At 44.6% G+C, this 12,267-nt stretch overlaps 1 protein-coding gene across 1 annotated transcript in view; it reads left to right on the forward strand.

Annotated features, from left to right (window-relative positions):
- Positions 1-1,813: 1,813 nt before the first annotated feature.
- Positions 1,814-12,267, forward strand: part of LOC110203601 (uncharacterized) — a 38,528-nt gene continuing 28,074 nt past the window's right edge. Inside the window, exons 1-2 of the mRNA XM_078154512.1 lie at positions 1,814-1,937; positions 3,650-3,726. Coding sequence (XP_078010638.1) covers positions 3,691-3,726 — 36 coding nt within the window. The 5' untranslated portion in view covers positions 1,814-1,937; positions 3,650-3,690. The remainder of the gene's footprint in view (positions 1,938-3,649; positions 3,727-12,267) is intronic.

Genomic DNA, 12,267 nt, shown 5'->3' on the forward strand with positions numbered 1-12,267 from the left:
GTCCACGGACGCAAAGGAATTCACCCAGCCTGAAGGCGGGAGAGACGTGTGCAGTGGTCGATCTCAGTGGAAGCACCCATTGAGGGGCTGAGCAGGGAAATGTTTTTACACCTTAAAAATGGGCTTAAGCGCAGGTAATAGCAGATGTGGGAGGGGGTCACTCCTAGTCACGCCCAGCTGTACTGGGGAAATTCCTGGGTCACTGATCAGCATCAAATGCAGGTAGAGGAAAGCTTCTTTATTGGGACCAGAAATTAGGAGGAGGTTTGTGTTTGCAATGGGATATCCCAGGAATGGGTGTGGATCCAAGCTCTCGGTGTCTTATCTGTTCAGGAGCTCCCATCATTTAGCTGCTTGACCCAGGGTCAGAATGAGTCGAGAGAGTGAAAAAGTAGGAGCTGTCTGCTTTTTATATATTTATGGTCACTCGGACCATTTTACCTAAGTGACTCCATATGGGAGTCCTATAATTTGTCATTACAACATCAAACAACATATTTCAAAAATCTCAACTATCACAGTGTGGGTGTTACAGTATCCAAAGTTCTCCTAGTTTGCTCATTTCGTTCTTCATCCGTATATACAAGTCCTAAAAACTGTTCTTCTTTATAATGTTGTTACATAAATTATTCTCCTGGTTCCGCTCATTCACTTGGCATCAGTCCATACAAGTCTTCCAAGGATTCCATGAAATCATCCCCTTCATCACACTTAACGGCACAATAGTGTTGAGAGCGAATTTTGGGGAGAACATAACTGACTCCATAACGTTCCGTATCCGCCGTTTTGCTGTACGCGGCCCCTCCAGAACTGCACGTTGCAGCGGCTGGTGTCCTTTGGTGTCGGTACAAAAGGACTTCGTTGCAGAAGGTGGAGGGTTCCAACATCCTGAGAATGTCCTCCTGCCTTGTCTAGTTAATGGACGGTTCTATTTGATTTACTGAAACTAGCTGTACTACATAAGATACCTCCTTTATCTATCCCCTGTAGCAAATGATACACGTTTTCCTGTCCACTATCTTTCTTTGCATGGCCACCTGAATTTTAATGAGTATTTCTTTTCCTTTGGTTCACATAATGTAGCTTCCTGAACTGTGAGTGACCACCAGCTGCTGGTGGACAATGCCACACTGACTGGAGTAAAACCCGGCTCCTGACCGATCTGGCTTCGTGGCTTTAGCTGGCTGAGTGGAGAAGAAAATTCACGCCACAGCAGTATCCCACCCCACTCGCGTAGCCTCACTTTTTCAGCCGTTCCCCGGGCAGTGCCACCCCAAAAAGAGCTGCTGTTTCTGCGCCCACTGGTCCTTTTCTCCCCTCTTTGATCGCCTTGGGAGACAGAGCTGGTGTAGACCGGCGCGCTCGGTCGGACAGCCTTTAGGCACAGAGCTCCACGGGTCCGCGGCGCAGCTCCACCAACGATGCGCCAGCTTAGCCAATCCAGCGGGGGTGAGGCGGAACCTTTGAGTTGTCTTTATTTGCATTTCTCTAATGAGCAGTGATTTAACACTGCTTCGTATGGCAATAGATGGCTAGGGTTTCTTCCCCCTGTTCACACCCTTAACCGCTTCTCCACTGGCTAGACTCTGTCCTTACGCAGCTCAGAGGCGAGGCCTCTAGCAAGCAGAAAAACTCCATTTCCCAGAGGTCTCTGTAGCCTCCAGGGTCAGCCCACAGCGAGGCCCCACCGCGGTGACTATGGAAACCGAGACAAGCTGGCTCCGAGGAAAAGAGTCTTCAGGGGATTGGTGGACAGAGAGGCGCGGCCGGAACAGGCGGGACTAAGACGGTCTGTTAATATGTCACTTCCGCATCTTCGCGGGGCTCTCCCTGTCGTACGGGGCGCGCTTTCGGAACCGTCTCAACTGCGCTCCGAATTCGGCCTCCTCCTCCGCCGCCGCCGCTGCCAGGGCCCGAGCTCCGCTCCCCCCGGAAGGGTGAGTCAGGCGGTAGGCGGGGCAGGGGCCGAGATAGGGAGGAGCTAGCAGCGAGGCACCTGCTTTTGTTGCTTCCGGGAAAGGGGCGGGGTCGGGAGGAGGAGGGGCCGGAGCCGCGCGTGCGCAGTGCGCGACTCCCTCCTGCCACTCCCTGCCGTGGCTCCCCTTCACCCCAGCGCAACGATCTCGCACTCCTCCCCAGCTCAGCTTGCCGGGGCCCACCCCCCCCTTCCCGGGCCTGGCCTCTGCCTGCCCCATCCCCACGAGCATTCATGCTGCACCTACGGTGTGTTCATCCTGCCCCCAAAGAGTCCGCAGTCTCACGGGTGCAGGACAAGAGTTCGACTTCTGCCCCAGACCCTCACTCGCTGTGGGTTCTGGGCAGATCAGTTATCCTCTCTGCGTCCCTCAGTTTCGCCAGCGTTAAAATGGGGATAACAGTAGCCCCACCTCTGGGAGTGAGCTAGACGCCTTCCCTTTGGGCACGCGTGTGCGTGTTTCTGCGGGCATATGGTACACTTGTGTGCGTGTGTAGACATTCCGAGGTGTTGGGGGGGCAGAGACTCGGGGGCCGACGTGCTCTGAAGAGTAGCTGGGCTGCAGGGGGCGGACTGAACGAGGAGAGGTGTGAAGGGGGGTGGGTGAAGGTGCCAGGGGTCAGTTACAAACGCTCCTCGGCAGTTAGATGCATCTCACCCCAGAGGTGACGGGTAGTGAGCGGTCTGCCCAGGTCCTTTCACCTTCCCCTCCCAGTGCCCCCCCCAGGGTACTACTGTTTAAACGGTCTACGATGCCAGCAAAAACTCTTTATCTGTTCCAGGAGTTCCACACCATGCCTTCATGCACTTGTCCCAGTCACCTGTGATGTCCCCCATGCCTGGAACCCACGCCGCATCTCGGCTTTTCAAGACCTTTTTCTCCTTTCAAGGCCCAGCTCAGGTGCTGCCTTTACCGCAGTAGCCCTGAGTGGGATTGAAATCACCTACCCATTTTCAGAGGTTTCTCTAGGTAGAAACAGAAGTTTTATTTAGCAAGTCCAGGGAAGAATTGGGCATCACCTACCCAGGGTGAACTGGTGTATGTAGGGAGGCAGGATACAATCAGCAAGCAAGCAGTTACATACCCCTAGACAAACAATTCTAAGAAAACCCCACCCTCCCACCTTTGAACCCGAATCTCTTTATCCCCATTGATTGAGGTAAGAGACCTTACATTCTACCCAGAAACTGAGAGATACGTTTTACCCAAAACAAGCTTGGCAGCTAGAAGATTGCCTTCTTTGGCAAAGAGAAGGCTGGAGTGATGGTTACAAAACAAGGGAGGGGGTGGGCAGCTGGTGTATGACCCTATTACACGATTTACAGGAAAATGAAACTTAGGCCCAGCTAATGCTAAAGCCTTAACTAAATTTTGGGGCATAGCTTCCATTTCATATGAGAAACTTTCAGTTGTCCCACACAGCCCCCCTGTTTTTGTACCATATCTCACAATCCTTTCCTCCATGCATTCCATGTCCCAGCCAAGATTAAGAGCTTACTTGCATATTATAGGCAGTGGTTAATTTATTCTTCAAATGGGATGCATTGGGGAACAGCTCCTTAGCCCCTTCTCTGTCAGCCCCTCAGTAGAGAGGTGGGTGGGACTTTCTAGCCCTTCGGTCTGGGATCCAGGGCCAGGGCAATGTTTTCTCACGGCTCTTCTTTCTTCAGCAGCTCTGCCTTCTGACAGCCTGATCCTTAATGAAAAGGAAAGCATGGCCCCTGTACTCCTGACTGCCAGGCCCCCCCAGGTGAGTGGCAGTGTGCCCTTCCAGAAGTGCCAAAGCAGTGCTTCATACGTTGTCTCCCTATTTCCATTTCTTTAATATGATTTTTATTGTTTCCGTGATTTCTGTCTTTGGCCCCCTCTATTTGGAGTATATTTTTAATTCATATTTCTTTCATTAGTTACAATTTTGGTTGTGTTTTGGTGTCTGAAAGTTCATGTTTAAGATTTGTCTTTCTGCATTGTTTGAGTTCTTTGTTTCCTAATAAGTGAACAGATTGTATGAGTACCGTGACAACCTTAGAAGTTTGCATGCTGGCAAAAAGTCTCTTTCAGAAGTCCCCTTGAGTCTATTAAATCTTTTTTTCCCAATATTTTATTTAAACCCACAATCTCCTCCTTTAACTCTCTTTTGGGTTTGTCAAGTCTGACAGAGATCTTAAGATCACCTACAGTTATTGTCTTCTTATCTTTCTTTCACCTCAGTTATATTTTCCTTAAAGACCTGAGTTGATGTAATAATTCAGTGCATTACAGCGATTCTCTAAAGCCAGCCTAACCATGTGTGTGGGATGCCACTCAAATTAAAGAACACACAGAGGTATCCAAGGAGAAACAGAAAGTTAATTTATTATATCAAACCTCGAGATTTGGGCGTCCTTCACCAGAATACTTTGATGAAAGGAGACACAGACAGAAACAAAGGACCTGATCATATACCCTAATGGGCAAATTCCCCCCCCCTTCCCACCAACTGTCCATTATTTGGCTCACAATCTCACCACAAAACTCTACATAGAAACAAATAACAATAAACATTATGCATATCTTAGTTACGAACAACAAAAAATCAACATACATATCCATACATAGCCCCTCAGTTTGCTGAAATATCACAAAGAGCAATTAAAATGTGCAGCCAAGCTAGACGTTGTACTGTATAACCAGGTCACTATGACCAGTCCATGGCAACAGTTGTAGCAACAAGACACAAGGAGAGTTCCGGAAGTTTCAGGCTTGGTACATTTTAACTAATGATGTAATACTAAAAGAAGGGCAACTATAGAAACTTATACTTAACCCTATCCTGCCTCCTTAACTTATTTTCAAACTCAGGATTGTCTTATCCCAAACCTAAACCTTAATTACACTGAGAAGTTTTCACTGGGACGTCCCATTCAATCCCTCCTCTTATTTCATACTTACTGAAAACTTCTCACTTCTCACACCACTGTTGATACATTTCCTCAACTAACCTATTTATCCCTTCTTGCATTTGCCCATTTTCTTCCCCATTTTCAATTCCTTCTTCTTGACTTATTATATTCTGCTCCTGTTCTTTCAAAACTCACAGTTTGACCGATTCAGTAACTGATTGTAGTCTGGTAGAAATAAGGGATACTAAACAATTCAGTATACAGGGGCAAATAAAAGACATATTATAATGATCATAATAATGAAAAGAATAGAATATACTACTGATTTCCATTTATCCCATAGTGATATGGCAGGGAATAATTGTTGTCTAGTATCTTCCATCCATGCAGCTGCCTCATGTAAATGATGGACATTAGTCACTATCTGTTGCGACTTGTTTATGTATAAACAACAGGAAGTATTCACTACCATACATACACCTCCTTCTGCAGCTAATAAGTAATCCAATGCTATTCGATTATCTAAAACTTCACATGCTAAAGAGTCTAAAGATTCCTGTAAATTCTGTAGACCTTCAGCCGTTTCATTAGCAATTACTTCTATAGTTTTGGTGATATTAGTTAGAACAGCTTCGTGATCAATGTATCCTACCCAAGGTATAAGAAATGCTGTGGTTTTCCTAACCCACCACAAAAAATTGTCCCATGAACTCCGTTTAGTACGGTATAAAACCTGCTCAGGAGTAGTAGTATACCTGTACATTTGCATCCCCAGGATTAATTTTTATAGGGACTCAAACATTGGAAAGCGTTGAGAATAGTGACCATATCCCACAATGTATGATTAAGCCAAGTTTCATATACAACTAAAGAATCTGTAGATCTGCCACACACAAATATATATCCTGCTGGAGCACACACCAAATTTAACTTTGTAATTTTTAATAATGATTCTACCTTCTTTCCCCAAACACTAGACGAATTACAAGTTGGAAGGAAAAAGGAGTGTAAATCTGTTTGATTTATCTTTTGATGTATTTGCCACGTTGGAGGTTTGGATCTAGGAGGTCTAGTAATACTCCTAAAACTACGTCCTTGTTCTAAAATAGTTAGATCAGATAACCAATAACTACAAGCAGTAGGAGCATATTTCTTAATACCTGTTTGGTTAAAGAAAGCAAGAGTTTTATTACAACTATCACACATAATATGAATATTATTTGGGGTAGTGAAAGTAGTAATATTTCCCTTCACACAGATATAAGTAAAGGGTCCAATCTGGGCAGTCCCATCTACATTGATTAATAAGGGACCATAATGTCTAGTTTGATTATAGGTTTTGTTGAAAAAGGATTCCCAGTGTCAAAACAAGGTATCAATTGAAATGTATCCTTGTCTGGTTGTACTGGGAATAAAGGAGTGGCATATCTTATAGAGGGCTATGGATCTGGCCAAGTGGTGAGATTCTGTAGTCCCCTACATTGTGGTGGGCCACTTCTCACCTGAGGATGGAACTGACATACCCAACAGTCCCTTGGTCCAGTACTAGCCACTGCTTGTCCCCACCATACCAGGGAGTTCTGCTGCCATTCTGGTATTACAGAAGAAATCATATTCACAAACAATACAGATCTTACCAAGGAATTTCCCATGGTACCACACTATGATGAAACACCAAATAAAAAAAATAACAAAATAAAAACCACACATTGAAAAATTAAGCATTACACCCCCATCTTATCATGAGTCACATGGGCACTCTGTAAGGGTTCCCTGCGAAAACGCAGTTTCATATCTCTAGGATGTTCTGATTCCACAGTCCATACAGTAGAGGGTGCTACCGGTCCTTTTATTCTCGTATGATGAGTCCACCCACGTTCTTGAGTCCTCACAGCAGTGTCAGAAGTTAAAAAGATCTGAAACAGCCCGTCCCACGAGGGGGTGAGTTTTTCCTCCCTCCATGTCCGAATCAGCACCCAATCTCCAGGCTGGAACTTCCGTACTGGAAATCCAAGAGGGGGGTTCTGGGCCACCAGACCTTTACTCTGTAAAATTTTAAGATGTCTTGCCAAATTTTGTACATACTCTCGGAGGAATTTATCCTGACATTCAAAGATAGGATCCCAATTTTGATCATTTCTCATCCCTGGATAAGGGTGACCCTATAAAAGTTCATAGGGTGACAAACCAACATCCCTAGGGGTTTGATCCTAATCCTAATCAAGGCTAGAGGGTAAACACTTAGTCCAAGGTAACTGGGTTTCAAGATTCAATTTAGTAAGCTGTCTTTTAATCTCTTGATTCATTCTTTCCACCTTGCCGGAGGAGGGAGGATGCCAGGGAGTATGAAACTCCCAGGAAATTTCCAAGGCTTGCATAAGGGACTGGAGAACCTTAGCAGTAAAATGTGTCCCCTGATCCGAGTCAATTCTCTCCACCATCCCATATCTAGGAATAATTTGTTCAAGTAAGATTTTAACAACTGCCTGAGCAGTAGCCTGTGACAGGGAAAAAGCCTCCACCCATGAAGTCAAGTGGTCCACTACAACCAACAGGTGTTTGAGACGGCCAACAGGGGGCAGCTCAGTGAAGTCCACCTGTATGTTTTGAAAGGTTCTTATGCCGGGTGATCTGCCTCCTTTTGGCGCTTGGCGTTGGGCTGACCTGTTTGTCCTTCGACAGACAAGGCAACCGTCCACCAGCTGCTGGGCTAACGTGTACAAGCCAGGAGTTGCAAACCGGGTTAGAACCGCATCACACAGGTTTTGGACATCCCAATGACTGCCTTGATGTAAAAATTGTAATATCTGCCTCATACCTGCTTTGGTCAGTACCTCTCGACCATCAGGCAGAAACCAACGTCCCTGTTTGTCTTCCTGTGCTCCAAGTCCTTGAGCTTTTTCTTTCTCTTCCTGAGAAGAGGATGGAGCAGGGAGACTAGGAGGAAAGAGGGGATCAAGACCAACATTGGATCACCCTGCTTAAGTTCTCCTCCCCCTTGCTCGGCAAGGCAGTTTCCTCTAGCTTCAAAAGACATGCCTGGTTGATGCCCTTCTGCATGAATTACCGCTATTGCTTCAGGTAACAATAAATTCTCTAAAACTTGAGTCACTAATGTTGTATGTGCCATCTCTTTTCCTTTACTATTTATCATTCCTCTCTCTTCCCATATTTTTCCAAACACATGTACCACTCCCCATGCATATTTAGAATCTGTATATATATTCCCTCCTTGCCCTTTTAACAATTTTAGGGCTTGGTTTAAAGCATAAAGTTTGCAGGTTTGCGCTGACCCAGTCTTAGGCAAACCTCCTGCTTCAACTAAAGAATTTCTGTCCCCATCCAAAATCCGTTTTGTCTTTTTCCTTCCACCACCCAAGAAGACCCATCCAAAAATAGATTTATTCCTCCAGGAATAGGAGACTCTTGCAGGTCTTCCTTTACTTTAGTTTGATAATTTATTAAATCCAAACAACAATGTTCAATATCACTTGATTGCCCTGGACTGGCACTCAAAAAGGAGGCAGGATTAACATTATGATCCTGTGTCAAAACCAAATCGTCCTTTTCCAATAAAATTGCTTCATATTTTAATATTCTTGAATCAGTTAACCATCTTCCTGCTTTTTGATTAAGGATAGTTCTAACTTGATGGGAAACACTCACAATCAGGCTTCCCCCAAAAGTAAGCTTCCTGCTTTCCTCTACTAAAATAGCTGTGGCAGCTACAGCTTGAATGCAAATCAGCCATCCTCTAGCTACTGAATCCAGAAGCTTAGAGACGTCTTCGCCCTCCTCTTATTTGTGCCAAAAGCCCGAGGGCTACTCCCTTATCTACATTTACAAACAAATGAAATGGCTTCTCCGAGGATGGTAATGCTAACACAGGGGGAGAGACTAGAATTCTTTTCAATTGCTCAAAACTTTGATTACTTTCCTCTTCCCAATCTATGGGATCAGGTCCTTCATTCAGTAAATGTTTGTATAAAGGTTTAGTGAGGGCTGCATAAGAATTAATCCAGTTTCTACAATATCCTACCAATCCAAGAAATTTACGGACCTCCCTCTTAGACCTAGGTCTGGATGTATGAATAATCCCTTCTATCCTAACTGGATCTAATTTCTTACTTCCTTCACTAAATGTCCCAAGTACTTAACCTCTTTTTCCACAAATTGTAGTTTTTCCTTAGATACTCGGAGTCCCTGCTCCCCTAAATAATTTAACAATTTAATAGTAGTTTCACTGGCTCTCTCTTATCCCCCACGACCAAAATGTCATCTACATATTGAAGAATCTGGAACCCTAAAGGTGACTTAAATCCTTCCAAAATTTATTCAAGAACCTGACCAAACAAATTAGGTGACTCAGTATATCCCTGAGGCAACACACACCACCTATACTGCTGTTTCCTCCCAGTCTCAGGGTCTTCCCATTCAAATGCAAAAATATTTCTAACTTTCAGGGTCCAGAGGACAACTCCAAAAAACATCCTTCAAATCTATAACACTAAACCATTTGCTTGAACTAGGGATTTTCCCCATGATAGTATATGGGTCTGGTACTACCGGATATGAGGGAAGCACAATTTTATTAACCTCCCTTAAGTCCTGCACTAATCTATATGACCCATCTTTCTTTCTTACTGGTAATAGTGGGGTATTAAAGGGAGAGATACAGGGTTCCAATAATTCTGCTCTCAACAACCCTTCTGTAACTGGTTGGAGCCCTTTTCTTCCTTCTAACAATATATTATACTGCCTTACTCTAATCACAGAAGTAGGATCTTTCAAAGTGATTTTATGGGGGTTATATTGACTCGCCCAGGGTTACCAGGGCTTGCCCAGACTTCAGGATCAATCTTTGCCTCCTCTTCCTCCCTCATTATCTGCATCCTAACTGGGACCACCCGGGAACCTCATGGGACCAAGTAGATGGATAATTTAGTAATCAAATCTCTATCTAATAAGTTCACTCCTGCTTCTGGGATCAAAAGCAGCCATCCTAATATCTTTAACCCTTCATATTCAAATTCCAGTACTCTAGTAACCATTCTCACCCTTTACTCCAGAAACTACTAATGTATCTGTAGATAACTTAATGCCCTCAGGCAAATGAGTTACTGATGACCGAGTTGCCCCAGTATCTACTAAAAAAACTACTTCTTCCTTCTGAGAGCCCACCCTCAAATTTATCAAGGGTTCTGGGTGGGTTGTTGTCTCTATGAACCCCTGACATCCCTAGTCTTCTAATTCTATCAGGGAAAAGACTTTCTGTTCATTCTGAACTAAAGGGCAATTTCTCATCACATGTCCCTCTTTCTTACAATTCCAACAAATAAGTGGTACGCCACCACGACCCCTATTCTCAATACCTTTTCCATCAATACATCTCATGTTATCTTTAGGCTTTGATCTCTGCCCATCCCTCAACTCCCCTCCTTCTACAGATCAAATTACACTGAACCGTTTGCACCAAAATTTTGGCTTTTTGTTTCTGCTTGTCTTCATCCCTTCTTAGAAACACCTTTGTAGCTTCTTCTAACAAATCTCCTAAAGTTCTATGATTCCATCTATCTATTTTCTGAATTTTTTTGCTAATATCTGGCCAAGCATTAGTGACAAAATGCACCTTCAAGGTGGATTCAGTGGCTGGATCATCTGGATCTAAACCAGAATACCTTCTTATATTCTCCCTCAATCTATCTAAAAATTCAGAAGGTGATTCTTCCTTTTTCTGTGTTACTTCGAATGCCTTCTTCAGATTCTGTGATTTTGGGACCGAAGTTTGTATCCCAGCTATTATAAGTTCTCTCAAATCCACCATATGTCTCCTATGTGCTTCATTGTTATGATCCCACCTGGGATCTAACATGAGATATTTCTGATCAGCAGGGACCACCCCAGCTTCTGGGGGATGCCTCCTTTCCCACTCCATCATCACAGCCCTCCTAATGAGAGCCCTTTCTTCCAAGGAGAATAAAATATTAAGTATAGACATCAGCTCATTCCAAGTATATATATTGGGCCCCAAAAATTGATCCACTTGTTCTGACAAACCCCTGGATCCTCCATAAGTGACTTCATATTCTTTTAAAGTTCCTAATTTCTGTAGCACTAAGAGGTGCATTAACAAATCCTAATCCTCCCTGTCCTAACGGAACTTCTTGGAGGGGGAATGCCTGACTCTCTTCTGGTTTTTTTTGTTCCAAAGGGAAATTTTCCTGATCTTTCATTAACTGTTTAAGTTCTCTCTTTAAGGAGGCATGGAGAGACTCCCTTTTTGGAGCCTTCTCTAGCCCTCCAGAAGCAGCTTCTGCTGCTACGGCTCCATTCTCTGGCTGTCTGGGTGGCGGGGGCACATATGGTGGTGGAAGAGAAAGAAGAGGATCCCATGGTTTCGGATCCTCCTCCTTATTATTATTATTATTATTATTTTTAACCACCAACTGTTGTACCCCCGGCATCCAGAGAACTGCATAGGAACCTGGACTGAATGGCTCCTTGCCATTCACATATAAATTTAGTTTTTGACACACCCAGTCATCGGAGGACCTGTACTTTGGCCATACTGTACCTCCTCCGATATCAACTCCTCCCCAAACAAAACAACAATAATTTATCATCTTTTTCTTATCCTTTCACTTGTATTTTGGCAATTCATTCCAATTCTGAAGCTTGTTTCCTAAGGGACTACTTACTGGTATACCTTCCTTGTGCTCCGTGGTGCTGGGTTTGGAGTGCTCCTTACCCATTTAAAATTTGGTTGAAGGCCTATCACCAAGCCCTCTCAGGTCAATGACCTACGAATTCTCAGGACCTCACTTTAGGCCCTCCGCCTTCCCCCCCCCCCCCCCGCTGTCACCTGAGCGCTCACTTGTCTGTCTCTCCAGGGATAGTCAGTCCTATCCCAAAGATTCACAAGTTCTGGCACATCCTCAGGTTCCTCAGGTTATACCTGAGCTAACTTGTTAAGACCCACAAGTTCTGGTGACTGCTCTCTCCACCAGCCGGAGTTTTATACGTGCACCACTATTGGAACCTTTCCCCCCCCCCCAAGGATAGTTTCGGTATCTCCAAGTTCCTCTCTTCGGGACTTCTGTCACTCAGGGGGGAGACCGATCCCCAAGTCTGAGAGCCACCAAGAAAAATGATCAGTGGGCGCCTGCTCAGCCCTTAGAGAAGGTCGACTCCTAAGAGGCTTATTTCCCGGCCAACGCACCAAACTGTGTGGGATGCCACTCAAATTAAAGAACACACAGAGGTATCCAAGGAGAAACAGAAAGTTAATTTATTATATTAAACCTCGAGATTTGGGTGTCCTTCATCAGAATACTGTGATGAAAGGAGACACAGACAGAAACAAAAGACCTGATCATATACCCTAATGGGCAAATTCCCCCCCTTCCCAC

The sequence above is a fragment of the Phascolarctos cinereus genome, unplaced genomic scaffold (genome assembly GCF_003287225.1).
Source record: "Phascolarctos cinereus isolate Bilbo 61053 unplaced genomic scaffold, phaCin_HiC Scaffold_4;HRSCAF=312, whole genome shotgun sequence".
NCBI lineage: Eukaryota > Metazoa > Chordata > Mammalia > Diprotodontia > Phascolarctidae > Phascolarctos > Phascolarctos cinereus.